This window comes from Oncorhynchus tshawytscha, linkage group LG26, assembly GCF_018296145.1.
Source record: "Oncorhynchus tshawytscha isolate Ot180627B linkage group LG26, Otsh_v2.0, whole genome shotgun sequence".
In the NCBI taxonomy this organism is placed as follows: Eukaryota; Metazoa; Chordata; class Actinopteri; order Salmoniformes; family Salmonidae; genus Oncorhynchus; species Oncorhynchus tshawytscha.
In genome coordinates this window covers 52,963,725-52,990,282 of record NC_056454.1, presented here as the reverse complement: position 1 = coordinate 52,990,282, position 26,558 = coordinate 52,963,725, and the positions used below count along the sequence as shown (strand labels likewise).

General features: G+C 67.1%; 1 protein-coding gene across 1 annotated transcript in view; it reads left to right on the top strand.

Moving 5' to 3' along the window:
• The window catches only part of myo10l3 (myosin X, like 3), a 278,527-nt gene that overhangs the window by 94,233 nt on the left and 157,736 nt on the right, over positions 1 to 26,558 (top strand). The window contains exon 21 of the mRNA XM_042306828.1: positions 2,679 to 2,785. Coding sequence (XP_042162762.1) covers positions 2,679 to 2,785 — 107 coding nt within the window. The remainder of the gene's footprint in view (positions 1 to 2,678; positions 2,786 to 26,558) is intronic.

Genomic DNA, 26,558 nt, shown 5'->3' with positions numbered 1-26,558 from the left:
TGGGGATGGGACAGGGGAGGAGGGGATGGGACAGAGAAGAGGGTTGGGGAGCTGGGGTGGGGATGTTGAAGAGGGTTGGGGAGGAGGGGATGGGACAGGGAAGAGGGTTGGGGAGCTGGGGTGGGGATGTTGAAGAGGGTTGGGGAGGAGGGGATGGGACAGGGAAGAGGGTTGGGGAGGAGGGGATGGGACAGAGAAGAGGGTTGGGGAGCTGGGGTGGGGATGGGATAGGGGAGGAGGGGATGGGACAGAGAAGAGGGTTGGGGAGCTGGGGTGGGGATGTTGAAGAGGGTTGGGGAGGAGGGGATGGGACAGGGAAGAGGGTTGGGGAGGAGGGGATGGGACAGAGAAGAGGGTTGGGGAGCTGGGGTGGGGCTGGGACAGGGAGGAGCGGATGGGACAGGGGAGGAGGGGATGGGACAGAGAAGAGGGTTGGGGAGCTGGGGTGGGGATGGGACAGGGAAGGAGCGGATGGGACAGGGGAGGAGGGGATGGGACAGAGAAGAGGGTTGGGGAGCTGGGGTGGGGATGGGACAGGGAGGAGGGGATGGGACAGAGAAGAGGGTTGGGGAGCTGGGGTGGGGATGGGACAGGGGAGGAGGGGATGGGACAGAGAAGAGGGTTGGGGAGCTGGGGTGGGGATGGGACAGGGGAAGAGGGTTTGGGGGTGGGGATGGGACAGGGGAGGAGGGGATGGGACAGAGAAGAGGGTTGGGGAGCTGGGGTGGGGATGGGACAGAGAAAAGGGTTGGGGAGCTGGGGTGGGACAGGGAGGAGGGGTTGGGGAGCTGGGGTGGGGATGGGACAGAGAAGAGGGTTGGGGAGCTGGGGTGGGGATGTTGAAGAGGGTTGGGGAGGAGGGGATGGGACAGAGAAGAGGGTTGGGGCGCTGGGGTGGGGATGGGACAGGGGAGGAGGGGATGGGACAGAGAAGAGGGTTGGGGAGCCGGGGTGGGGATGGGACAGGGCAGGAGGGGATGGGACAGAGAATAGGGTTGGGGAGCTGGGGTGGGGATGGAAGAGGGTTGGGGGTGGGGATGGGACAGGGGAGGAGGGGATGGGACAGGGAAGAGGGTTGGGGGTTGGGGATGGGACAGGGGAGGAGGGGATGGGACAGAAGAGGGTTGGGAGGAGGGGATAGGACAGAGAAGAGGGTTGGGGGGTGGGGATGGGACAGGGACAGGGAAGGAGGGGATGGGACAGAAGAGGGTTGGGGGTGGGGATGGGACAGAGAAGAAGGTTGGGGGTGGGGATGGGACAGGGGAGGGGGTGGGGATGGGACAGGGGAGGGGGTGGGGATGGGACAGGGGAGGAGGGTTGGGGGTGGGGATGGGACAGGGGAGGAGGGTTTGGGGTGGGGATGGGACAGGGAAGAGGGTTGGGGGTGGGGATGGGATGGGACAGGGTAGGAGGGATGGGACAGAGAAGAGGGGTGGGGGTGGGACAGAGAAGAGGGTTGGGGGAGCAGGGCTGGGGGGAGCAGGGCTGGGGGGAGCAGGGCTGCAGCTGTGTGACTGTGATTACTGGAACATCTGGCCCAGTTAGCAGGAGCTGATAAACCTGCAGTTTTCAGTCAGGGAAGGGTTATCTAGACCCAGTGGAATGCTCTTTCATGGGAGGAGGGGAATGGTCTGCTCTTGGAGGAGTGCCATCCCCTCCCCTCTAGTGTCTCTCCCTTTCAATTTCAATCTCTCTCTCTGCCTGTGCACCTCCCCACCCAACCCAACCCGTCTGTCTCTTTCTCTCTCGCCCTGCCTCCTCCCCTCCTGTCTCTCTCTCTCTCTCTCTCTCTCTCTCTCTCTCTCTCTCTCTCTCTCTCTCTCTCTCCATGCCTCCTCCCCTCCTGTCTCTCTCTCTCTCTCTCTCTCTCTCGCCATGCCTCCTGTCTCTCTCTCTCTTGCCATGCCTTTTCCCCTCCTGTCTCTCTCTCTCGCTATGCCTCCTCCCCTCCTGTCTCTCTCTCTCTCGCTATGCCTCCTCCCCTCCTGTCTCTCTCTCTCTCTCGCCATACCTCCTCCCCTCCTGTCTCTCTCTCGCCATACCTCCTCCCCTCCTGTCTCTATCTCGCCCTGCCTCCTCCCCTCCTGTTTCTCTCTCTCTCTCTCTCTCTCTCTTGTCCTGCCTCCTGTCTCTCCCTTAGTAATCAGTAAGAAGCCAGAGAGCCAGAACACAGACAGGATGTTAGCTGTGGGACTAACAACACAACACTGACTCTTTGCAGTAGCAGCACCGTCATAGTGTTCCGCTGGGCTCTCTGCAGTGACAGTCGGGGAGAATAGCCAGGAAAGTACCTATAGCTCTGTGAGAGTAGCTGAAACCAGCACCGGTCGGTCCCAGTCCTTATCAAGAGGACTTATCCCAGAGAGAGGAAGAGTAGCAGTGAGAGTAGCTAGCAGGGGGGAGTAGCTAGCAGGGGGGAGTAGCTAGCAGGGGAGAGTAGCTAGCAGGGGAGAGTAGCTAGCAGGGGAGAGTAGCTAGCAGGGGAGAGTAGCTAACAGCTAGGAGCTCTGCAGCAAACAGCTGTGCTTAAACGGACGGCATTCAGACCTTCTCAAGAATAACTAACTACCCAACAGGAACTAACCTCCATCCCTCTCTCTGCCTGGCCGGGCCGTGCCGTGCGGACCTAACCTCCATCCCTATCTCTGACTGGTCGTGCCGCGTGTCATGTCTTGCAGGTGTTCCTGAAGGAAGAGCTGGAACACCGGCTGGAGAAGGGGAGGGAAGAGGTGCGGAGACAGGCGGGCATGGTGATCCGGGCACACATACTCAGCTATGTGGCAAGGTGAGTACTGCTGGGGGAGAGGGACTAGGAGGACTGGGGGAAAGTGACTAGAAGGGCTGGGGGATGGACTAGGAGGGCTGGGGGAGAGTGACTAGGAGGGCGACTAGGAGGGCTGGGGAGAGGGACTAGGAGGGCTGGGGGAGAGTGACTAGGAGGGCTGGGGGAGGGCTAGGAGGGGGGGAGAGTGACTAGGAGGGCTGGGGGAGAGTGACTAGGAGGGCTGGGGGAGAGTGACTAGGAGGGCTGGGGAGAGTGACTAGGAGGGCTGGGGGGAGAGTGACTAGGAGGGCTGGGGGAGAGTGACTAGGAGGGCTGGGGGAGAGTGACTAGGAGGGCTGGGGGAGAGTGACTAGGAGGGCAGGGGAGAGGGACTAGGAGGGCTGGGGGAGAATGACTAGGAGGGCTGGGGAGAGGGGGGCTGGGGAGAGTGACTAGGAGGGCTGGGGGAGAGTGACTAGGAGGGCTGGGGGAGAGTGACTAGGAGGGCTGGGGGAGAGTGACTAGGAGGGCTGGGGGAGAGGGCTGGGGAGAGGGCTGGGGGAGAGGGACTAGGAGGGCTGGGGGAGAGGGACTAGGAGGGCTGGGGGAGGGACTAGGAGGGCTGGGGAGAGGGACTAGGAGGGCTGGGGGAGAGGGACTAGGAGGGCTGGGGAGAGGGACTAGGAGGGCTGGGGAGAGGGACTAGGAGGGCTGGGGGAGAGTGACTAGGAGGGCTGGGGAGAGGGCTGGGTGAGAGTGACTAGGAGGGCTGGGGGAGATGGACTAGGAGGGCTGGGGAGATGGACTAGGAGGGCTGGGGGAGAGGGACTAGGAGGGCTGGGGGAGAGGGACTAGGAGGGCTGGGGGAGAGGGACTAGGGGGCTGGGGGAGAGTGACTAGGGGGCTGGGGGAGAGTGACTAGGGGGCTGGGGGAGAGTGACTAGGAGGGCTGGGGGAGAGTGACTAGGGGGCTGGGGGAGAGTGACTAGGAGGGCTGGGGGGAGAGTGACTAGGAGGGCTGGGGGAGAGTGACTAGGAGGGCTGGGTGAGAGTGACTAGGAGGGCTGGGTGAGAGTGACTAGGAGGACTGGGTGAGAGTGACTAGGAGGACTGGGTGAGAGTGACTAGGAGGACTGGGTTAGAGTGACTAGGAGGGCTGGGGAGAGTGACTAGGAGGGCTGGGGGAGAGTGACTAGGAGGGCTGGGGAGAGTGACTAGGAGGGCTGGGGAGAGTGACTAGGAGGGCTGGGGAGAGTGACTAGGAGGGCTGGGGGAGAGTGACTAGGAGGGCTGGGGGAGAGTGACTAGGAGGGCTGGGGGGAGAGTGACTAGGAGGGCTGGGGGAGAGTGACTAGGAGGGCTGGGCGAGAGTGACTAGGAGGGCTGGGGGAGAGTGACTAGGAGGGCTGGGGGAGAGGGACTAGGAGGGCTGGGGAGAGGGACTAGGAGGGCTGGGGGAGAGGGCTGGGGAGAGTGACTAGGAGGGCTGGGGAGAGGGACTAGGAGGGCTGGGGGAGAGGGACTAGGAGGGCTGGGGGAGAGGGACTAGGAGGGCTGGGGAGAGGGACTAGGAGGGCTGGGGGAGAGGGCTGGGGAGAGTGACTAGGAGGGCTGGGGGAGAGGGACTAGGAGGGCTGGGGGAGAGGGACTAGGAGGGCTGGGGAGAGGGACTAGGAGGGCTGGGGAGAGGGACTAGGAGGGCTGGGGAGAGGGCCTAGGAGGGCTGGGGAGAGGGACTAGGAGGGCTGGGGGAGAGGGCTGGGTGAGAGTGACTAGGAGGGCTGGGTGAGAGTGACTAGGAGGGCTGGGGAGAGTGACTAGGAGGGCTGTGTGAGAGTGACTAGGAGGGCTGTGTGAGAGTGACTAGGAGGGCTGGGTGAGAGGGACTAGGAGGGCTGGGGAGAGTGACTAGGAGGGCTGGGGGAGAGTGACTAGGAGGGCTGGGGGAGAGTGACTAGGAGGGCTGGGTGAGAGTGACTAGGAGGGCTGGGTGAGAGTGACTAGGAGGGCTGGGGAGAGTGACTAGGAGGGCTGGGGAGAGTGACTAGGAGGGCTGGGGGAGAGGGACTAGGAGGGCTGGGGGAGAGGGACTGGGCTGAGAGTGACTAGGAGGGCTGGGTGAGAGTGACTAGGAGGGCTGGGGGAGAGTGACTAGGAGGGCTGTGGGTGAGTGACTAGGAGGGCTGTGTGAGAGTGACTAGGAGGGCTGGGGTGAGAGGGACTAGGAGGGCTGGGGGAGAGTGACTAGGAGGGCTGGGGGAGAGTGACTAGGAGGGCTGGGGGAGAGTGACTAGGAGGGCTGGGGAGAGTGACTAGGAGGGCTGGGTGAGAGTGACTAGGAGGGCTGGGGGAGAGTGACTAGGAGGGCTGTGGGAGAGTGACTAGGAGGGCTGTGTGGAGAGTGACTAGGAGGGCTGGGTGAGAGGGACTAGGAGGGCTGGGGGAGAGTGACTAGGAGGGCTGTGGAGAGTGACTAGGAGGGCTGGGGAGAGTGACTAGGAGGGCTGGGGGAGAGGGACTAGGAGGGCTGGGGGAGAGTGACTAGGAGGGCTGGGGGAGAGTGACTAGGAGGGCTGGGGGGAGAGTGACTAGGAGGGCTGGGGAGAGTGACTAGGAGGGCTGGGGGAGAGGGACTAGGAGGGCTGGGGAGAGGGACTAGGAGGGCTGGGGGAGAGGGACTAGGAGGGCTGGGGGAGAGGGACTAGGAGGGCTGGGGAGAGGGACTAGGAGGGCTGGGGGAGAGGGACTAGGAGGGCTGGGGGAGAGGGACTAGGAGGGCTGGGGGAGAGGGACTAGGAGGGCTGGGGGAGAGGGACTAGGAGGGCTGGGGGAGAGGGACTAGGAGGGCTGGGGGAGAGGGACTAGGAGGGCTGGGGAGAGGGACTAGGAGGGCTGGGGAGAGGGACTAGGAGGGCTGGGGGAGAGGGACTAGGAGGGCTAGGGGGAGAGAGGACTAGGAGGGCTGGGGGAGAGGGACTAGGAGGGCTGGGGGAGAGTGACTATAGGGGGCTGGGGGAGAGTGACTAGGAGGGCTAGGGGGGAGAGAGGACTAGGAGGGCTGGGGGAGAGTGACTAGGAGGGCTGGGGAGAGGACTAGGAGGGCTGGGGAGAGGGACTAGGAGGGCTGGGGGAGAGTGACTAGGAGGGCTGGGGGAGAGTGACTAGGAGGGCTGGGGGAGAGTGACTAGGAGGGCTGGGGGGAGAGTGACTAGGAGGGCTGGGGGAGAGTGACTAGGAGGGCTGGGGAGAGTGACTAGGAGGGCTGGGGGAGAGTGACTAGGAGGGCTGGGGAGAGTGACTAGGAGGGCTGGGGGAGAGTGACTAGGAGGGCTGGGGGAGAGTGACTAGGAGGGCTGGGGAGAGTGACTAGGGGGCTGGGGGAGAGTGACTAGGAGGGCTGGGGAGAGTGACTAGGGGGCTGGGGAGAGTGACTAGGAGGGCTGGGGGAGAGGACTAGGAGGGCTGGGGAGAGTGACTAGGAGGGCTGGGGAGAGTGACTAGGAGGGCTGGGGGAGAGTGACTAGGAGGGCTGGGGGAGAGTGACTAGGAGGGCTGGGGGAGAGTGACTAGGAGGGCTGGGGGAGAGGACTAGGAGGGCTGGGGAGAGTGACTAGGAGGGCTGGGGGAGAGGACTAGGAGGGCTGGGGGAGAGGACTAGGAGGGCTGGGGAGAGTGACTAGGAGGGCTGGGGGAGAGTGACTAGGAGGAGGGACTAGGAGGGCTGGGGGAGAGGGACTAGGAGGGCTGGGGGAGAGGGACTAGGAGGGCTGGGGGAGAGGGACTAGGAGGGCTGGGGGAGAGGGACTAGGAGGGCTGGGGGAGAGGACTAGGAGGGCTGGGGGAGAGGGACTAGGAGGGCTGGGGGAGAGGGACTGGGGGAGGGCTGGGGGAGAGGGACTAGGAGGGCTGGGGGAGAGTGACTAGGAGGGCTAGGGGGAGAGTGACTAGGAGGGCTGGGGGGGGAGAGTGACTAGGAGGGCTGGGGAGAGTGACTAGGAGGGCTGGGGGGAGAGTGACTAGGAGGGCTGGGGGAGAGGACTAGGAGGGCTGGGGAGAGTGACTAGGAGGGCTGGGGGAGAGTGACTAGGAGGGCTGGGGGGAGAGGGACTAGGAGGGCTGGGGGAGAGTGACTAGGAGGGCTGGGGAGAGTGACTAGGAGGGCTGGGGGGAGAGCTGACTAGGAGGGCTGGGGGAGAGTGACTAGGAGGGCTGGGGAGAGGGACTAGGAGGGCTGGAGAGGGGGGGAGAGGACTAGGAGGGCTGGGGGAGAGGACTAGGAGGGCTGGGGGAGAGTGACTAGGAGGGCTGGGGAGAGGGACTAGGAGGGCTGGGGAGAGTGACTAGGACTAGAGGGCTGGGGAGAGGGACTAGGAGGGCTGGGGGAGAGGACTAGGAGGGCTGGGGGAGAGGGACTAGGAGGGCTGGGGGAGAGGACTAGGAGGGCTGGGGGGAGAGACTGACTAGGAGGGCTGGGGGAGAGTGACTAGGAGGGCTGGGGGGGGGAGAGGGACTAGGAGGGCTGGGGAGAGGGACTAGGAGGGCTGGGGGAGAGGGACTAGGAGGGCTGGGGGAGAGGGACTAGGAGGGCTGGGGAGAGGGACTAGGAGGGCTGGGGGAGAGGGACTAGGAGGGCTGGGGGAGAGGGACTAGGAGGGCTGGGGAGAGTGACTAGGAGGGCTGGGGAGAGTGACTAGGAGGGCTGGGGAGAGGACTAGGAGGGCTGGGGAGAGGACTAGGGGGCTGGAGAGTGACTAGGAGGGCTGGGGAGAGATAGGACTGGGGAGGGAGGGCTGGGGAGAGGACTAGGAGGGCTGGGGAGAGTGACTAGGAGGGCTGGGGGAGAGGACTAGGAGGGCTGGGGAGAGGGACTAGGAGGGCTGGGGGAGAGTGACTAGGAGGGCTGGGGGAGAGTGACTAGGAGGGCTGGGGAGAGGGACTAGGAGGGCTGGGGGAGAGGGACTAGGAGGGCTGGGGGAGAGTGACTAGGAGGGCTGGGGGAGAGGGACTAGGAGGGCTGGGGAGAGAGGACTAGGAGGGCTGGGGAGAGGGACTAGGAGGGCTGGGGGAGAGGGACTAGGAGGGCTGGGGGAGAGGGACTAGGAGGGCTAGGAGAGTGACTAGGAGGGCTGGGGAGAGTGACTAGGAGGGCTGGGGAGAGTGACTAGGAGGGCTGGGGGAGAGGGACTAGGAGGGCTGGGGGAGAGGACTAGGAGGGCTGGGGGAGAGGGACTAGGAGGGCTGGGGGAGAGTGACTAGGAGGGCTGGGGGAGAGTGACTAGGGGGCTGGGGGAGAGGGACTAGGAGGGCTGGGGAGAGGGGAGGGCTGGGGAGAGGGACTAGGAGGGCTGGGGGAGAGAGGGACTAGGAGGGCTGGGGAGAGGGACTAGGAGGGCTGGGGGAGAGTGACTAGGGGCTGGGGGAGAGTGACTAGGAGGGCTGGGGAGAGTGACTAGGAGGGCTGGGGGAGAGGACTAGGAGGGCTGGGGAGAGTGACTAGGAGGGCTGGGGAGAGTGACTAGGAGGGCTGGGGAGAGTGACTAGGAGGGCTGGGGGAGAGTGACTAGGAGGGCTGGGGGAGAGTGACTAGGAGGGCTGGGGGAGAGGACTAGAGGGCTGGGGAGAGTGACTAGGAGGGCTGGGGAGAGGGACTAGGAGGGCTGGGGGAGAGGGACTAGGAGGGCTGGGGGAGAGTGACTAGGAGGGCTGGGCTGACTAGGGGGAGGGACTAGGAGGGCTGGGGGAGAGTGACTAGGAGGGCTGGGGAGAGGGACTAGGAGGGCTGGGGAGAGTGACTAGGAGGGCTGGGGGAGAGGGACTAGGAGGGCTGGGGGGAGAGGGCTGGGCTGGGGAGAGTGACTAGGAGGGCTGGGGAGAGTGACTAGGAGGGCTGGGGGAGAGTGACTAGGAGGGCTGGGGAGAGTGACTAGGAGGGCTGGGGAGAGGGACTAGGAGGGCTGGGGAGAGGACTAGGAGGGCTGGGGAGAGGGACTAGGAGGGCTGGGGGAGAGGGCTGGGGGAGAGTGACTAGGAGGGCTGGGGGAGAGGGACTAGGAGGGCTGGGGGAGAGGGACTAGGAGGGCTGGGGGAGAGGGACTAGGAGGGCTGGGGGAGAGTGACTAGGAGGGCTGGGGGAGTGACTAGGAGGGCTGGGGAGTGACTAGGAGGGCTGGGGGGTGAGAGTGACTAGGAGGGCTGGGGAGGTGACTAGGAGGGCTGGGGAGAGGGACTAGGAGGGCTGGGGGAGAGAGGGACTAGGAGGGCTGGGGAGAGGGACTAGGAGTGCTGGGGAGAGGGACTAGGAGGGCTGGGGAGAGGGACTAGGAGGGCTGGGGGAGAGGGACTAGGAGGGCTGGGGAGAGGGACTAGGAGGGCTGGGGGAGGGACTAGGAGGGCTGGGGAGAGTGACTAGGAGGGCTGGGGGAGAGGGACTAGGAGGGCTGGGGGAGAGGGACTAGGAGGGCTGGGGAGAGGGACTAGGAGGGCTGGGGAGAGGGACTAGGAGGGCTGGGGAGAGGGACTAGGAGGGCTGGGGGAGAGGGACTAGGAGGGCTGGGGGAGAGGGACTAGGAGGGCTGGGGGAGAGTGACTAGGAGGGCTGGGGAGAGTGACTAGGAGGGGGGAGAGTGACTAGGAGGGCTGGGGGAGAGTGACTAGGAGGGCTGGGGGAGAGGACTAGGAGGGCTGGGGAGAGGGACTAGGAGGGCTGGGGGGGGACTAGGAGGGCTGGGGAGAGTGACTAGGAGGGCTGGGGGAGAGTGACTAGGAGGGCTGGGGAGAGGACTAGGAGGGCTGGGTGAGAGTGACTAGGAGGGCTGGGTGAGAGTGACTAGGAGGGCTGGGTGAGAGGACTAGGAGGGCTGGGTGAGAGGGACTAGGAGGGCTGGGGAGAGTGACTAGGAGGGCTGGGTGAGAGTGACTAGGAGGGCTGGGGAGAGTGACTAGGAGGGCTGGGGGACTGGGTGAGAGGACTAGGAGGGCTGGGTGAGAGGACTAGGAGGGCTGGGGGAGAGTGACTAGGAGGGCTGGGGAGAGGGACTAGGAGGGCTGGGGGAGAGGGACTAGGAGGGCTGGGGGAGAGGGACTAGGAGGGAGGGCTGGGGAGTGTGACTAGGAGGGCTGGGTGAGAGTGACTAGGAGTGCTGGGGAGAGTGACTAGGAGGGCTGGGGAGAGGGCTGAGGGTGAGAGTGACTAGGAGGGCTGGGTGAGAGTGACTAGGAGGGCTGGGGAGAGGGACTAGGAGGGCTGGGGAGAGGGACTAGGAGGGCTGGGGAGAGGGACTAGGAGGGCTGGGGAGAGTGACTAGGAGGGCTGGGGAGAGTGAGAGGGACTGGGGGAGGGCTGGGCTGGAGAGTGACTAGGAGGGCTGGGGAGAGGGACTAGGAGGGCTGGGGGAGAGGGACTAGGAGGGCTGGGGAGAGGGACTAGGAGGGCTGGGGGAGAGGACTAGGAGGGCTGGGGGGAGAGTGACTAGGAGGGCTGGGGAGAGTGACTAGGAGGGCTGGGGGAGAGTGACTAGGAGGGCTGGGGGAGAGTGACTAGGAGGGCTGGGGAGAGGGCTGGGTGAGAGTGACTAGGAGGGCTGGGGAGAGTGACTAGGAGGGCTGGGGAGAGTGACTAGGAGGGCTGGGGGAGAGGGACTAGGAGGGCTGGGGAGAGGGACTAGGAGGCTGGGGGGGAGAGGGACTAGGAGTGCTGGGGAGAGGGACTAGGAGGGCTGGGGAGAGGGACTAGGAGGGCTGGGGAGAGGACTAGGAGTGCTGGGGGAGAGGGACTAGGAGGGCTGGGGAGAGGGACTAGGAGGGCTGGGGGAGAGGGACTAGGAGGGCTGGGGAGAGGGACTAGGAGGGCTGGGGGAGAGGGACTAGGAGGGCTGGGGGAGAGGGACTAGGAGGGCTGGGGGAGAGGACTAGGAGGGCTGGGGAGAGGACTAGGAGGGCTGGGGAGAGGGACTAGGAGGGCTGGGGGAGAGGGACTAGGAGGGCTGGGGGGAGAGGGACTAGAGGGCTGGGGAGAGGGACTAGGAGGGCTGGGGGGGAGAGGAGGACTAGAGGGCTAGGGGGGAGAGGGACTAGGAGGGCTGGGGGAGAGGGACTAGGAGTGCTGGGGAGAGGGACTAGGAGGGCTGGGGAGAGGGACTAGGAGTGCTGGGGAGAGGGACTAGGAGGGCTGGGGAGAGGGACTAGGAGGCTGGGGGAGAGGGACTAGGAGGGCTGGGGGAGAGGGACTAGGAGTGCTGGGGAGAGGGACTAGGAGGGCTGGGGAGAGGGACTAGGACTGGGGAGAGGAGGGCTGGGGAGAGGACTAGGAGGGCTGGGGGAGGGAGGAGGCTGGGGGAGAGGGACTAGGAGGGCTGGGGAGAGGGACTAGGAGGGCTGGGGAGAGGGACTAGGAGGGCTGGGGGAGAGGGACTAGGAGGGCTGGGGAGAGGGACTAGGAGGGCTGGGGGAGAGGACTAGGAGGGCTGGGGGAGAGGGACTAGGAGGGCTGGGGAGAGGGACTAGGAGGGCTGGGGAGAGGGACTAGGAGGGCTGGGGAGAGGGACTAGGAGGGCTGGGGGAGAGGGACTAGGAGGGCTGGGGAGAGGGACTAGGAGGGCTGGGGGGAGGGCTGGGGGAGAGTGACTAGGAGGGCTGGGGGAGGGGACTAGGAGGGCTGGGGGGAGAGGACTAGGAGGGCTGGGGAGAGTGACTAGGAGGGCTGGGGGAGAGTGACTAGGAGGGCTGGGGGAGAGTGACTAGGAGGGCTGGGGAGAGGGACTAGGAGGGCTGGGGGAGAGTGACTAGGAGGGCTGGGGGAGAGTGACTAGGAGGGCTGGGGAGAGGGACTAGGAGGGCTGGGGAGAGGGACTAGGAGGGCTGGGGGAGAGGGACTAGGAGGGCTGGGGAGAGGGACTAGGAGTGCTGGGGGAGAGGGACTAGGAGTGCTGGGGGGAGAGGGACTAGGAGGGCTGGGGGAGAGGGACTAGGAGGGCTGGGGGAGAGGGACTAGGAGGGCTGGGGAGAGGGACTAGGAGGGCTGGGGGGGGAGAGGGCTGGGGAGAGTGACTAGGAGGGCTGGGGAGAGTGACTAGGAGGGCTGGGGGAGAGGGACTAGGAGGGCTGGGGAGAGGGACTAGGAGGGCTAGGGGGGAGAGGGACTAGGAGGGCTGGGGAGAGGGACTAGGAGGGCTGGGGGGAGGGAGAGGAGGGCTGGGGAGGAGAGGGACTAGGAGGGCTGGGGGAGAGGGACTAGGAGGGCTGGGGAGAGGGACTAGGAGGGCTGGGGAGAGGGACTAGGAGGGCTGGGGGAGAGGGACTAGGAGGGCTGGGGGAGAGGGCTGGGGACTAGGAGGGCTGGGGGAGAGGACTAGGAGGGCTGGGGGAGAGGGACTAGGAGGGCTGGGGAGAGGGACTAGGAGGGCTGGGGGAGAGGGACTAGGAGGGCTGGGGAGAGGGACTAGGAGGGCTGGGGGAGAGGGACTAGGAGGGCTGGGGGGAGAGGGACTAGGAGGGCTGGGGAGAGGGACTAGGAGGGCTGGGGGAGAGGGACTAGGAGGGCTGGGGGAGAGGACTAGGAGGGCTGGGGGAGAGGGACTAGGAGGGCTGGGGGAGAGGGACTAGGAGGGCTGGGGGAGAGGGACTAGGAGGGCTGGGGAGAGGGACTAGGAGGGCTGGGGAGAGGGACTAGGAGGGCTGGGGGAGGGAGAGGGCTGGGCTGGGGGAGAGGACTGGGGAGAGGAGGGCTGGGGGAGAGGGACTAGGAGGGCTGGGGGAGAGGGACCAGGAGGGCTGGGGAGAGTGACTAGGAGGGCTGGGGAGAGGGACTAGGAGGGCTGGGGAGAGGGACTAGGAGGGCTGGGGAGAGAGGACTAGGAGGGCTGGGGAGAGGGACTAGGAGGGCTGGGGGAGAGTGACTAGGAGGGCTGGGGAGAGTGACTAGGAGGGCTGGGGGAGAGTGACTAGGAGGGCTGGGGGAGAGGGACTAGGAGGGCTGGGGAGAGGGACCAGAGGGCTGGGGGAGAGTGACTAGGAGGGCTGGGGAGAGGACTAGGAGGGCTGGGGAGAGTGACTAGGAGGGCTGGGGAGAGGGACTAGGAGGGCTGGGGAGAGGGACTAGGAGGGCTGGGGGAGAGGGACTAGGAGGGCTGGGGGAGAGGGACTAGGAGGGCTGGGGAGAGGACTAGGAGGGCTGGGGAGAGGGACTAGGAGGGCTGGGGAGAGGACTAGGAGGGCTGGGGAGAGTGACTAGGAGGGCTGGGGGGAGACTAGGAGGGCTGGGGAGAGTGACTAGGGAGGGCTGGGGGGAGAGTGACTAGGAGGGCTGGGGAGAGTGACTAGGAGGGCTGGGGGAGAGGTGACTAGGAGGGCTGGGGAGAGGGACTAGGAGGGCTGGGGAGAGTGACTAGGAGGGCTGGGGAGAGGGACTAGGGAGGGCTGGGGAGAGGGACTAGGAGGGCTGGGGGAGAGGGACTAGGAGGGCTGGGGGAGAGGGACTAGGAGGGCTGGGGGAGAGGACTAGGAGGGCTGGGGAGAGTGACTAGGAGGGCTGGGGAGAGTGACTAGGAGGGCTGGGGGGAGGACTAGGAGGGCTGGGGAGAGTGACTAGGAGGGCTGGGGAGAGGGACTAGGAGGGCTGGGGAGAGGGACTAGGAGGGCTGGGGAGAGTGACTAGGAGGGCTGGGGGAGAGGGACTAGGAGGGCTGGGGAGAGGACTAGGAGGGCTGGGGGGGGAGAGGACTAGGAGGGCTGGGGGAGAGGGACTAGGAGGGCTGGGGGAGAGGGACTAGGAGGGCTGGGGGAGAGGACTAGGAGGGCTGGGGGGAGGTGACTAGGAGGGCTGGGGAGAGTGACTAGGAGGGCTGGGGAGAGGGACTAGGAGGGCTGGGGGAGAGGGACTAGGAGGGCTGGGGGAGAGGGACTAGGAGGGCTGGGGGAGAGGGACTAGGAGGGCTGGGGAGAGGACTAGGAGGGCTGGGGGAGAGGACTAGGAGGGCTGGGGGAGAGGGACTAGGAGGGCTGGGGGAGAGGGACTAGGAGGGCTGGGGAGAGGGACTAGAGGGCTGGGGAGAGGGACTAGGAGGGCTGGGGGAGAGGGACTAGGAGGGCTGGGGGAGAGGGACTAGGAGGGCTGGGGAGAGGGACTAGGAGGGCTGGGGAGAGGGACTAGGAGGGCTGGGGGAGAGGGACTAGGAGGGCTGGGGAGAGGGACTAGGAGGGCTGGGGGAGAGGGACTAGGGCTGGGGGAGAGGGACTAGGAGGGCTGGGGAGAGGGACTAGGAGGGCTGGGGAGAGGACTAGGAGGGCTGGGGAGAGGGACTAGGAGGGCTGGGGAGAGGGACTAGGAGGGCTGGGGGAGAGGGACTAGGAGGGCTGGGGGAGAGGACTAGGAGGGCTGGGGAGAGGGACTAGGAGGGCTGGGGAGAGGGACTAGGAGGGCTGGGGAGAGTGACTAGGAGGGCTGGGGGAGAGGGACTAGGAGGGCTGGGGAGAGTGACTAGGAGGGCTGGGGAGAGGGACTAGGAGGGCTGGGGGAGAGTGAGGAGGGCTGGGGAGAGGGACTAGGAGGGCTGGGGGAGGGCTGGGGGAGAGTGACTAGAGGGCTGGGGAGAGGGACTAGGAGGGCTGGGGGAGAGGACTAGGAGGGCTGGGGGAGAGTGACTAGGAGGGCTGGGGAGGGACTAGGAGGGCTGGGGGAGAGGACTAGGAGGGCTGGGGAGAGTGACTAGGAGGGCTGGGGGAGAGGGACTAGGAGGGCTGGGGAGAGGACTAGGAGGGCTGGGGGAGAGGGACTAGGAGGGCTGGGGAGAGGACTAGGAGGGCTGGGGGAGAGGACTAGGAGGGCTGGGGGGAGGACTAGGAGGGCTGGGGAGAGTGACTAGGAGGGCTGGGGGAGAGTGACTAGGAGGGCTGGGGAGAGTGACTAGGAGGGCTGGGGGAGAGGACCAGGAGGGCTGGGGGAGAGTGACTAGGAGGGCTGGGGGGAGAGGGACTAGGAGGGCTGGGGGAGAGGGACTAGGAGGGCTGGGGAGAGGGACTAGGAGGGCTGGGGGGAGAGTGACTAGGAGGGCTGGGGGAGAGGACTAGGAGGGCTGGGGAGAGTGACTAGGAGGGCTGGGGGAGAGTGACTAGGAGGGCTGGGGGAGAGTGACTAGGAGGGCTGGGGAGGGGGAGGGCTGGGGAGGGACTAGGAGGGCTGGGGGAGAGGGACTAGGAGGGGGGGGAGAGGGACTAGGAGGGCTGGGGAGAGGGACTAGGAGGGCTGGGGGAGAGGGACTAGGAGGGCTGGGGGAGAGGGACTAGGAGGGCTGGGGGAGAGGGACTAGGAGGGCTGGGGGAGAGGGACTAGGAGGGCTGGGGAGAGGGACTAGGAGGGCTGGGGGAGAGGGACTAGGAGGGCTGGGGGGAGAGGGACTAGGAGGGCTGGGGAGAGGGACTAGGAGGGCTGGGGGAGAGGGACTAGGAGGGCTGGGGGAGAGGGACTAGGAGGGCTGGGGAGAGGGACTAGGAGGGCTGGGGAGAGGACTAGGAGGGCTGGGGAGAGGGACTAGGAGGGCTGGGGAGAGGGACTAGGAGGGCTGGGGGAGAGGGACTAGGAGGGCTGGGGGAGAGGGACTAGGAGGGCTGGGGGAGAGGGACTAGGAGGGCTGGGGGAGAGGGACTAGGAGGGCTGGGGAGAGGACTAGGAGGGCTGGGGGAGGGACTAGGAGGGCTGGGGGAGAGGACTAGGAGGGCTGGGGGAGGGACTAGGAGGGCTGGGGGAGAGTGACTAGGAGGGCTGGGGAGAGGACTAGGAGGGCTGGGGGAGAGTGACTAGGAGGGCTGGGGGAGAGTGACTAGGAGGGCTGGGGAGAGGGACTAGGAGGGCTGGGGAGAGGGACTAGGAGGGCTGGGGGAGAGGGACTAGGAGGGCTGGGGGAGAGGGACTAGGAGGGCTGGGGGGAGAGGGCTGGGGAGAGGACTAGGAGGGCTGGGGGAGAGGACTAGGAGGGCTGGGGAGAGGGACTAGGAGGGCTGGGGGAGAGGGACTAGGAGGGCTGGGGGAGAGGGACTAGGAGGGCTGGGGGAGAGGGACTAGGAGGGCTGGGGGAGAGGGACTAGGAGGGCTGGGGGAGAGTGACTAGGAGGGCTGGGGGAGAGAGGACTAGGAGGGCTGGGGGGAGAGGGCTGGGGGAGAGGGACTAGGAGGGCTGGGGAGAGGGACTAGGAGGGCTGGGGGAGAGGGGGGAGAGGACTAGGAGGGCTGGGGGGGGAGAGGGACTAGGAGGGCTGGGGAGAGGGACTAGGAGGGCTGGGGAGAGGGACTAGGAGGGCTGGGGGAGAGGGACTAGGAGGGCTGGGGAGAGGGACTAGGAGGGCTGGGGGAGAGGGACTAGGAGGGCTGGGCTGGGGGAGAGGGACTAGGAGGGCTGGGGAGAGTGAGGAGGGCTGGGGGGAGAGTGACTAGGAGGGCTGGGGGAGAGTGACTAGGAGGGCTGGGGGAGAGGGACTAGGAGGGCTGGGGGAGACTGACTAGGAGGCTGGGGGAGAGGGACTAGGAGGCTGGGGGAGAGGGACTAGGAGGCTGGGGGGAGAGGGACTAGGAGGCTGGGGGAGAGGGACTAGAGGGCTGGGGAGAGGACTAGGAGGGCTGGGGAGAGGACTAGGAGGGCTGGGGGAGAGGGACTAGAGGGCTGGGGGAGAGGGACTAGGAGGGCTGGGGAGAGGGACTAGGAGGGCTGGGGGAGAGGGACTAGGAGGGCTGGGGGAGAGGGACTAGGAGGGCTGGGGAGAGGGACTAGGAGGGCTGGGGGAGAGGGACTAGGAGGGCTGGGGGAGAGGGACTAGGAGGGCTGGGGGAGAGGGACTAGGAGGGCTGGGGAGAGGGACTAGGAGGGCTGGGGGAGAGGGACTAGGAGGGCTGGGGGAGAGGGACTAGGAGGGCTGGGGGAGAGGGACTAGGAGGGCTGGGGGGAGAGGGACTAGGAGGGCTGGGGGAGAGGGACTAGGAGGGCTGGGGGAGAGGGACTAGGAGGGCTGGGGGAGGGACTAGGAGGGCTGGGGGAGAGTGACTAGGAGGGCTGGGGGAGAGTGACTAGGAGGGCTGGGGGAGAGTGGACTAGGAGGGCTGGGGGGACTAGGAGGGCTGGGGGAGAGGACTAGGGAGGGCTGGGGGAGAGTGACTAGGAGGGCTGGGGGAGAGTGACTAGGAGGGCTGGGGGAGAGGGACTAGGAGGGCTGGGGGAGAGGGACTAGGAGGGCTGGGGGAGAGGGACTAGGAGGGCTGGGGGAGAGGGACTAGGAGGGCTGGGGGAGAGGGAGAGGGCTGGGGGAGAGGGACTAGGAGGGCTGGGGGAGAGGGACTAGGAGGGCTGGGGGAGAGGGACTAGGAGGGCTGGGGGAGAGGGACTAGGAGGGCTGGGGGAGAGGGACTAGGAGGGCTGGGGGGAGGACCAGGAGGGCTGGGGGAGGGACTAGGAGGGCTGGGGGAGAGGACTAGGAGGGCTGGGGGAGAGTGACTAGGGAGGGCTGGGGGAGAGTGACTAGGAGGGCTGGGGAGAGTGACTAGGAGGGCTGGGGGAGAGGGCTGGGAGGGACTAGGAGGGAGGGGAGGAGGGCTGGGGGAGAGGACTAGGAGGGCTGGGGGAGAGGGACTAGGAGGGCTGGGGGGAGAGGAGGGCTGGGGGAGAGTGACTAGGAGGGCTGGGGGAGAGGACTAGGAGGGCTGGGGAGAGGACTAGGAGGGCTGGGGGAGAGTGACTAGGAGGGCTGGGGGGGAGAGGGACTAGGAGGGCTGGGGGAGAGACTAGGAGGGCTGGGGGGGAGGACTAGGAGGGCTGGGGGAGAGTGACTAGGAGGGCTGGGGGAGAGTGACTAGGAGGGCTGGGGGAGAGTGACTAGGAGGGCTGGGGAGAGTGACTAGGAGGGCTGGGGGAGAGGGACTAGGAGGGCTGGGGAGAGAGGACTAGGAGGGCTGGGGGAGAGGGACTAGGAGGGCTGGGGGAGAGTGACTAGGAGGGCTGGGGGAGAGGGACTAGGAGGGCTGGGGGAGAGGGACTAGGAGGGCTGGGGGAGAGGGACTAGGAGGGCTGGGGGAGAGGGACTAGAGGGCTGGGGGGAGAGGGCTGGGTGAGGGACTAGGAGGGCTGGGGGAGAGGGACTAGGAGGGCTGGGGGGGAGAGGGACTAGGAGGGCTGGGGAGAGGGACTAGGAGGGCTGGGGGAGAGGGACTAGGAGGGCTGGGGGAGAGGGACTAGGAGGGCTGGGGGAGAGGGACTAGGAGGGCTGGGGAGAGGGACTAGGAGGGCTGGGGAGAGGGACTAGGAGGGCTGGGGAGAGGGACTAGGAGGGCTGGGGGAGAGGGACTAGGAGGGCTGGGGGAGAGGGAGAGGGCTGGGGGGAGAGGACTAGGAGGGCTGGGGGAGAGGGACTAGGAGGGCTGGGGGAGAGGGACTAGGAGGGCTGGGGGAGAGGGACTAGGAGGGCTGGGGGAGAGGGACTAGGAGGGCTGGGGGAGAGTGACTAGGAGGGCTGGGGGAGAGTGACTAGGAGGGCTGGGGGAGAGTGACTAGGAGGGCTGGGGGAGAGTGACTAGGAGGGCTGGGGAGAGTGACTAGGAGGGCTGGGGGAGGAGCTGGGGAGAGTGACTAGAGGGCTGGGGAGGGAGGAGGGCTGGGGGAGGGACTAGGAGGGCTGGGGGAGAGGGACTAGGAGGGCTGGGGGAGAGGGACTAGGAGGGCTGGGGGAGAGGGACGAGGAGGGCTGGGGGAGAGGGACTAGGAGGGCTGGGGGAGAGGGCTAGGAGGGCTGGGGGCTGGGGAGAGGGACTAGGAGGGCTGGGGGAGAGGGACTAGGAGGGCTGGGGAGAGGGACTAGGGAGGGCTGGGGGAGAGGGACTAGGAGGGCTGGGGGGAGGGACTAGGAGGGCTGGGGGAGAGTGACTAGGAGGGCTGGGGGAGAGGGACTAGGAGGGCTGGGGAGAGGGACTAGGAGGGCTGGGGGAGACTGACTAGGAGGGCTGGGGGAGAGTGACTAGAGGGCTGGGGGAGAGGGACTAGGAGGGCTGGGGGAGAGGGACTAGGAGGGCTGGGGGAGAGGGACTAGGAGGGCTGGGGGAGAGGGACTAGAGGGCTGGGGGAGGGACTAGGAGGGGGAGAGGGACTAGGAGGGCTGGGGAGAGGAGACTGGGGGAGAGGGCTGGGGAGAGGACTAGGAGGGCTGGGGGAGAGGACTAGGAGGGCTGGGGAGGTGACTAGGAGGGCTGGGGGAGAGTGACTAGGAGGGCTGGGGGAGAGTGGAGAGGGCTGGGGGAGGTGACTAGGAGGGCTGGGGGAGAGTGACTAGGAGGGCTGGGGGAGAGGGACTAGGAGGGCTGGGGAGAGGGACTAGGAGGGCTGGGGGAGAGGGACTAGGAGGGCTGGGGAGAGGGACTAGGAGGGCTGGGGGAGAGGGACTAGGAGGGCTGGGGGAGAGGGACTAGGAGGGCTGGGGAGAGTGACTAGGAGGGCTGGGGGAGAGGGAGGGCTGGGGGAGAGGGACTAGGAGGGCTGGGGGGAGAGGGACTAGAGGGCTGGGGGGAGAGGGACTAGGAGGGCTGGGGGGAGAGGGACTAGGAGGGCTGGGGGAGAGTGACTAGGAGGGCTGGGGAGAGGACTAGGAGGGCTGGGGGAGAGGGACTAGGAGGGCTGGGGGAGAGGGACTAGGAGGGCTGGGGGAGAGGGACTAGGAGGGCTAGGAGGGGGGGAGAGGACTAGGAGGGCTGGGGAGAGGACTAGGAGGGCTGGGGAGAGGGACTAGGAGGGCTGGGGGAGAGGGACTAGGAGGGCTGGGGAGAGGACTAGGAGGGCTGGGGGAGAGGGACTAGGAGGGCTGGGGGAGAGGGACTAGGAGGGCTGGGGGGGAGAGGGACTAGGAGGGCTGGGGGAGAGGGACTAGGAGGGCTGGGGGAGAGGACTAGGAGGGCTGGGGGGAGAGGACTAGGAGGGCTGGGGGAGAGGACTAGGAGGGCTGGGGGAGAGGGACTAGGAGGGCTGGGGGAGAGGACCAGGAGGGCTGGGGGAGAGGGACTAGAGGGCTGGGGGAGAGTGACTAGGAGGGCTGGGGGAGAGGTGACTAGGAGGGCTGGGGGAGAGGGACTAGGAGGGCTGGGGGAGAGGGACTAGGAGGGCTAGGGAGGACTAGGAGGGCTGGGGGAGAGGGACTAGGAGGGCTGGGGAGAGGGACTAGGAGGGCTGGGGGAGAGGGACTAGAGGGCTGGGGGAGAGGGACTAGGAGGGCTGGGGAGAGGGCTGGGGAGAGTGACTAGGAGGGCTGGGGAGAGGACTAGAGGGCTGGGGGAGAGGGACTAGGAGGGCTGGGGGAGAGGACTAGGAGGGCTGGGGAGAGGGACTAGGAGGGCTGGGGGAGAGGACTAGGAGGGCTGGGGGAGAGGGACTAGGAGGGCTGGGGGAGAGGGACTAGAGGGCTGGGGAGAGGACTAGGAGGGCTGGGGGGAGGTGACTAGGAGGGCTGGGGGAGAGGGACTAGGAGGGCTGGGGGACTAGGAGAGGGACTAGGAGGGAGGGCTGGGGAGAGGGACTAGGAGGGCTGGGGAGAGGACTAGGAGGGCTGGGGGAGAGGACTAGGAGGGCTGGGGGAGAGGGGTGGGACTAGGAGGGCTGGGGGAGAGGGACTAGGAGGGCTGGGGGAGGGACTAGGAGGGCTGGGGGAGAGGGACTAGGAGGGCTGGGGGAGGACTAGGGGGAGAGTGACTAGGAGGGCTGGGGGAGAGGACTAGGAGGGCTGGGGGAGAGGGACTAGGAGGGCTGGGGGAGAGGACTAGGAGGGCTGGGGGGAGAGGGACTAGGAGGGCTGGGGAGAGTGACTAGGAGGGCTGGGGGAGAGGACTAGGAGGGCTGGGGGAGAGGGACTAGGAGGGCTGGGGGGAGAGGGACTAGGAGGGCTGGGGGAGAGGGACTAGGAGGGCTGGGGGAGAGGGACTAGGAGGGCTGGGGAGAGGGACTAGGAGGGCTGGGGGAGAGGGACTAGGAGGGCTGGGGGAGAGGGACTAGGAGGGCTGGGGGAGAGGGACTAGGAGGGCTGGGGGGAGGGACTAGGAGGGCTGGGGGAGAGGGACTAGGAGGGCTGGGGGAGAGGGACTAGGAGGGCTGGGGAGAGGGACTAGGAGGGCTGGGGAGAGGGACTAGGAGGGCTGGGGGAGAGGGACTAGGAGGGCTGGGGGAGAGGGACTAGGAGGGCTGGGGGAGAGTGACTAGGAGGGCTGGGGGAGAGGGACTAGGAGGGCTGGGGGAGAGTGACTAGGAGGGCTGGGGGAGAGGGACTAGGAGGGCTGGGGGAGAGTGACTAGGAGGGCTGGGGGAGAGGGACCAGGAGGGCTGGGGGAGAGGGACTAGGAGGGCTGGGGAGAGGGACTAGGAGGGCTGGGGAGAGGGACTAGGAGGGCTGGGGAGAGTGACTAGGAGGGCTGGGGGAGAGTGACTAGGAGGGCTGGGGGAGAGTGACTAGGAGGGCTGGGGAGAGGACTAGGAGGGCTGGGGAGAGTGACTAGGAGGGCTGGGGGAGAGGGACTAGGAGGGCTGGGGGAGAGGGACTAGGAGGGCTGGGGAGAGGGACTAGGAGGGCTGGGGAGAGGGACTAGGAGGGCTGGGGAGAGGGACTAGGAGGGCTGGGGGGAGGGACTAGGAGGGCTGGGGAGAGGGACTAGGAGGGCTGGGGAGAGGGACTAGGAGGCTGGGGGAGAGACTAGGAGGGCTGGGGGAGAGTGACTAGGAGGGCTGGGGGAGAGTGACTAGAGGGCTGGGGAGAGTGACTAGGAGGGCTGGGGGAGAGGGACTAGGAGGGCTGGGGAGAGGGACTAGGAGGGCTGGGGAGAGGGACTAGGAGGGCTGGGGGAGAGGACTAGGAGGGCTGGGGGAGAGGGACTAGGAGGGCTGGGGAGAGGACTAGGAGGGCTGGGGGAGAGGGACTAGGAGGGCTGGGGGAGAGGGACTAGGAGGGCTGGGGAGAGGGACTAGGAGGGCTGGGGAGAGGGACTAGGAGGGCTGGGGGAGAGGGACTAGGAGGGCTGGGGAGAGGGACTAGGAGGGCTGGGGGAGAGGGACTGGGGGAGGAGGGCTGGGGCTGGGGAGAGGACTAGGAGGGCTGGGGGAGAGGGACTAGGAGGGCTGGGGAGAGTGACTAGGAGGGCTGGGGGAGAGGACTAGGAGGGCTGGGGGGGAGAGTGACTAGGAGGGCTGGGGGAGAGTGACTAGGAGGGCTGGGGAGAGGGACTAGGAGGGCTGGGGGAGAGGGACTAGGAGGGCTGGGGGAGAGGGACTAGGAGGGCTGGGGGAGAGGACTAGGAGGGCTGGGGGAGAGACTAGGACTGGGGAGAGGGCTGGGGAGAGTGACTAGGAGGGCTGGGGGAGAGTGACTAGGAGGGCTGGGGAGAGGACTAGGAGGGCTGGGGGAGAGGACTAGGAGGGCTGGGGGAGAGGACTAGGAGGGCTGGGGGAGAGGACTAGGAGGGCTGGGGGAGAGTGACTAGGAGGGCTGGGGGAGAGGACTAGGAGGGCTGGGGGAGAGGGACTAGGAGGGCTGGGGGAGAGGACTAGGAGGGCTGGGGAGAGTGACTAGGAGGGCTGGGGGAGAGGGACTAGGAGGGCTGGGGAGAGGGACTAGGAGGGCTGGGGGAGAGGGACTAGGAGGGCTGGGGGAGAGGGACTAGGAGGGCTGGGGGAGAGGGACTAGGAGGGCTGGGGGAGAGGGACTAGGAGGGCTGGGGGAGAGGGACTAGGAGGGCTGGGGGAGAGGACTAGGAGGGCTGGGGAGAGGGACTAGGAGGGCTGGGGAGAGGGAGGAGGGCTGGGGGAGAGGGACTAGGAGGGCTGGGGGAGAGGGACTAGAGGGCTGGGGAGAGGAGGGCTGGGGGAGAGGACTAGGAGGGCTGGGGGAGAGGACTAGGAGGGCTGGGGGGAGAGGAGGGCTGGGGGAGAGGGCTGGGGGAGGACTAGGAGGGCTGGGGGAGAGTGACTAGGAGGGCTGGGGGAGAGTGACTAGGAGGGCTGGGGGAGAGGGACTAGGAGGGCTGGGGAGGACTAGGAGGGCTGGGGAGAGTGACTAGGAGGGCTGGGGAGAGTGACTAGGAGGGCTGGGGGAGAGGACTAGGAGGGCTGGGGGAGAGTGACTAGGAGGGCTGGGGGAGAGGACTAGGAGGGCTGGGGGGAGAGGGACTAGGAGGGCTGGGGAGAGGGACTAGGAGGGCTGGGGGAGAGGGACTAGGAGGGCTGGGGGAGAGGGACTAGGGGCTGGGGGCTAGGAGGGGGGAGAGGGACTAGGAGGGCTGGGGGAGAGGACTAGGAGGGCTGGGGGAGAGGGACTAGGAGGGCTGGGAGAGAGGACTAGGAGGGCTGGGGGAGAGGGACTAGGAGGGCTGGGGGAGAGGGACTAGGAGGGCTGGGGGAGAGGGCTGGAGAGGGACTAGGAGGGCTGGGGGAGAGGACTAGGAGGGCTGGGGGAGAGGACTAGGAGGGCTGGGGAGAGGTGACTAGGAGGGCTGGGGGAGAGTGACTAGGAGGGCTGGGGAGAGTGACTAGGAGGGCTGGGGAGAGGTGACTAGGAGGGCTGGGGGAGAGGGACTAGGAGGGCTGGGGGAGAGGACTAGGAGGGCTGGGGAGAGGACTAGGAGGGCTGGGGGAGAGTGACTAGGAGGGCTGGGGGAGAGGGACTAGGAGGGCTGGGGGAGGGACCAGGAGGGCTGGGGGAGAGGGACTAGGAGGGCTGGGGGAGAGGGACTAGGAGGAGGGCTGGGGGAGAGGGACTAGGAGGGCTGGGGGAGAGGACTAGGAGGGCTGGGGGAGAGGGACTAGGAGGGCTGGGGGAGAGTGACTAGGAGGGCTGGGGAGAGGACTAGGAGGGCTGGGGAGAGTGACTAGGAGGGCTGGGGGAGAGTGACTAGGAGGGCTGGGGGAGAGTGACTAGGAGGGCTGGGGAGAGGACTAGGAGGGCTGGGGAGAGGGACTAGGAGGGCTGGGGGAGAGTGACTAGGAGGGCTGGGGAGAGGGCTGGGGGAGAGTGACTAGGAGGGCTGGGGGAGAGGGACTAGGAGGGCTGGGGGAGAGGGACTAGGAGGGCTGGGGGGAGAGGGCTGGGGAGAGTGACTAGGAGGGCTGGGGGAGAGGGACTAGGAGGGCTGGGGGAGAGGGACTAGGAGGGCTGGGGGGGAGGAGGCTGGGGGGAGGGACTAGGAGGGCTGGGGGAGAGGGACTAGGAGGGCTGGGGAGAGGGACTAGGAGGGCTGGGGAGAGGACTAGGAGGGCTGGGTGAGAGGGACCAGGAGGGCTGGGGGAGAGTGACTAGGAGGGCTGGGAGAGGGACTAGGAGGGCTGGGGGAGAGGGACTAGGAGGGCTGGGGGAGAGTGACTAGGAGGGCTGGGGGAGACTGACTAGGAGGGCTGGGGAGAGGACTAGGAGGGCTGGGGGAGAGGGACTAGGAGGGCTGGGGGAGAGGGACTAGGAGGGCTGGGGAGAGGACTAGGAGGGCTGGGGGAGAGGACTAGGAGGGCTGGGGGAGAGGGACTAGGACTGGGAGAGGGAGAGGGCTGGGGAGAGGGACTAGGAGGGCTGGGGGAGAGGGACTAGGAGGGCTGGGGGAGAGGGACTAGGAGGGCTGGGGAGAGGGACTAGGAGGGCTGGGGAGAGGGACTAGGAGGGCTGGGGAGAGGGACTGGGGAGAGGGCTGGGGCTGGGGGGAGAGGACTAGGAGGGCTGGGGGAGAGGGACAGGAGGGCTGGGGGAGAGGGACTAGGAGGGCTGGGGGGGAGAGTGACTAGGAGGGCTGGGGGAGAGGACTAGGAGGGCTGGGGGAGAGGGACTAGGAGGGCTGGGGGAGAGGACTAGGAGGGCTGGGGGAGAGGACTAGGAGGGCTGGGGAGAGGGACTAGGAGGGCTGGGGGAGAGGGACTAGGAGGGCTGGGGAGAGTGACTAGGAGGGCTGGGGGGAGAGTGACTAGGAGGGCTGGGGAGAGGACTAGGAGGGCTGGGGGAGAGGGACTAGGAGGGCTGGGGGAGAGGGCAGAGGAGGGGGAGAGTGACTAGGAGGGCTGGGGGAGAGAGGACTAGGAGGGCTGGGGGAGGGACTAGGAGGGCTGGGGAGAGGACTAGGAGGGCTGGGGAGAGTGACTAGGAGGGCTGGGGGAGAGGACTAGGAGGGCTGGGGGAGAGTGACTAGGAGGGCTGGGGAGAGGGACTAGGGAGGGCTGGGGGAGAGGGACTAGGAGGGCTGGGGGAGAGGGACTAGGAGGGCTGGGGGAGAGGGACTAGGAGGGCTGGGGGAGAGGGACTAGGAGGGCTGGGGGAGAGGACTAGGAGGGCTGGGGGAGAGGGACTAGGAGGCTGGGGGAGAGGACTAGGAGGGCTGGGGAGAGGGACTAGGAGGGCTGGGGAGAGGGACTAGGAGGGCTGGGGGGGGAGAGGGACTAGGAGGGCTGGGGGAGAGGACCAGGAGGGCTGGGGGAGAGGGACTAGGAGGGCTGGGGGGAGAGGGACTAGGAGGGCTGGGGGAGAGGGACTAGGAGGGCTGGGGGAGAGGGACTAGGAGGGCTGGGGGAGAGGACCAGGAGGGCTGGGGGAGAGGGACTAGGAGGGCTGGGGGAGAGGGACTAGGAGGGCTGGGGGAGAGTGACTAGGAGGGCTGGGGGAGAGGGACTAGAGGGCTGGGGGAGAGGGACTAGGAGGGCTGGGGGAGAGGACCAGGGAGGGCAGGGGGGGAGAGTGACTAGGAGGGCTGGGGGAGAGGGACTAGGAGGGCTGGGGAGAGGGACTAGGAGGGCTGGGGAGAGTGACTAGGAGGGCTGGGGGAGAGGACTAGGAGGGCTGGGGAGAGGGACTAGGAGGGCTGGGGAGAGGACTAGGAGGGCTGGGGGAGAGGGACTAGGAGGGCTGGGGGAGAGGGACTAGAGGGCTGGGGAGAGGGACTAGGAGGGCTGGGGAGAGTGACTAGGAGGGCTGGGGGAGAGGACTAGGAGGGCTGGGGGAGAGGGACTAGGAGGGCTGGGGGAGAGGACTAGGAGGGCTGGGGGAGAGGGACTAGGAGGGCTGGGGGAGAGGGACTAGGAGGGCTGGGGAGAGGGACTAGGAGGGCTGGGGAGAGGGACTAGGAGGGCTGGGGGAGAGGGACTAGGAGGGCTGGGGGAGAGGGACTAGGAGGGCTGGGGGAGAGGGACTAGGAGGGCTGGGGAGAGGGACTAGGAGGGCTGGGGAGAGGACTAGGAGGGCTGGGGGAGAGGGACTAGAGGGCTGGGGGAGAGTGACTAGGAGGGCTGGGGGAGAGGGACTAGGAGGGCTGGGGGAGAGGACTAGGAGGGCTGGGGGAGAGGACTAGGAGGGCTGGGGGAGAGTGACTAGAGGGCTGGGGGAGAGGACTAGGAGGGCTGGGGGAGAGGGACTAGGAGGGCTGGGGAGAGGGACTAGGGCTGGGGGGGGAGGGCTGGGGAGAGTGACTAGGAGGGCTGGGGAGAGGGACTAGGAGGGCTGGGGGAGAGGGACTAGGAGGGCTGGGGGAGAGGGACTAGGAGGGCTGGGGGAGAGGGACTAGGAGGGCTGGGGGAGAGGGACTAGGAGGGCTGGGGGGAGAGGGACTAGGAGGGCTGGGGGAGAGGGACTAGGAGGGCTGGGGGAGAGGGACTAGGAGGGCTGGGGGGAGAGGGACTAGGAGGGCTGGGGGAGAGGACTAGGAGGGCTGGGGAGAGGGACTAGGAGGGCTGGGGGAGAGGACTAGGAGGGCTGGGGAGAGGGACTAGGAGGGCTGGGGGAGAGGACTAGGAGGGCTGGGGGAGAGGACTAGGAGGGCTGGGGGAGAGTG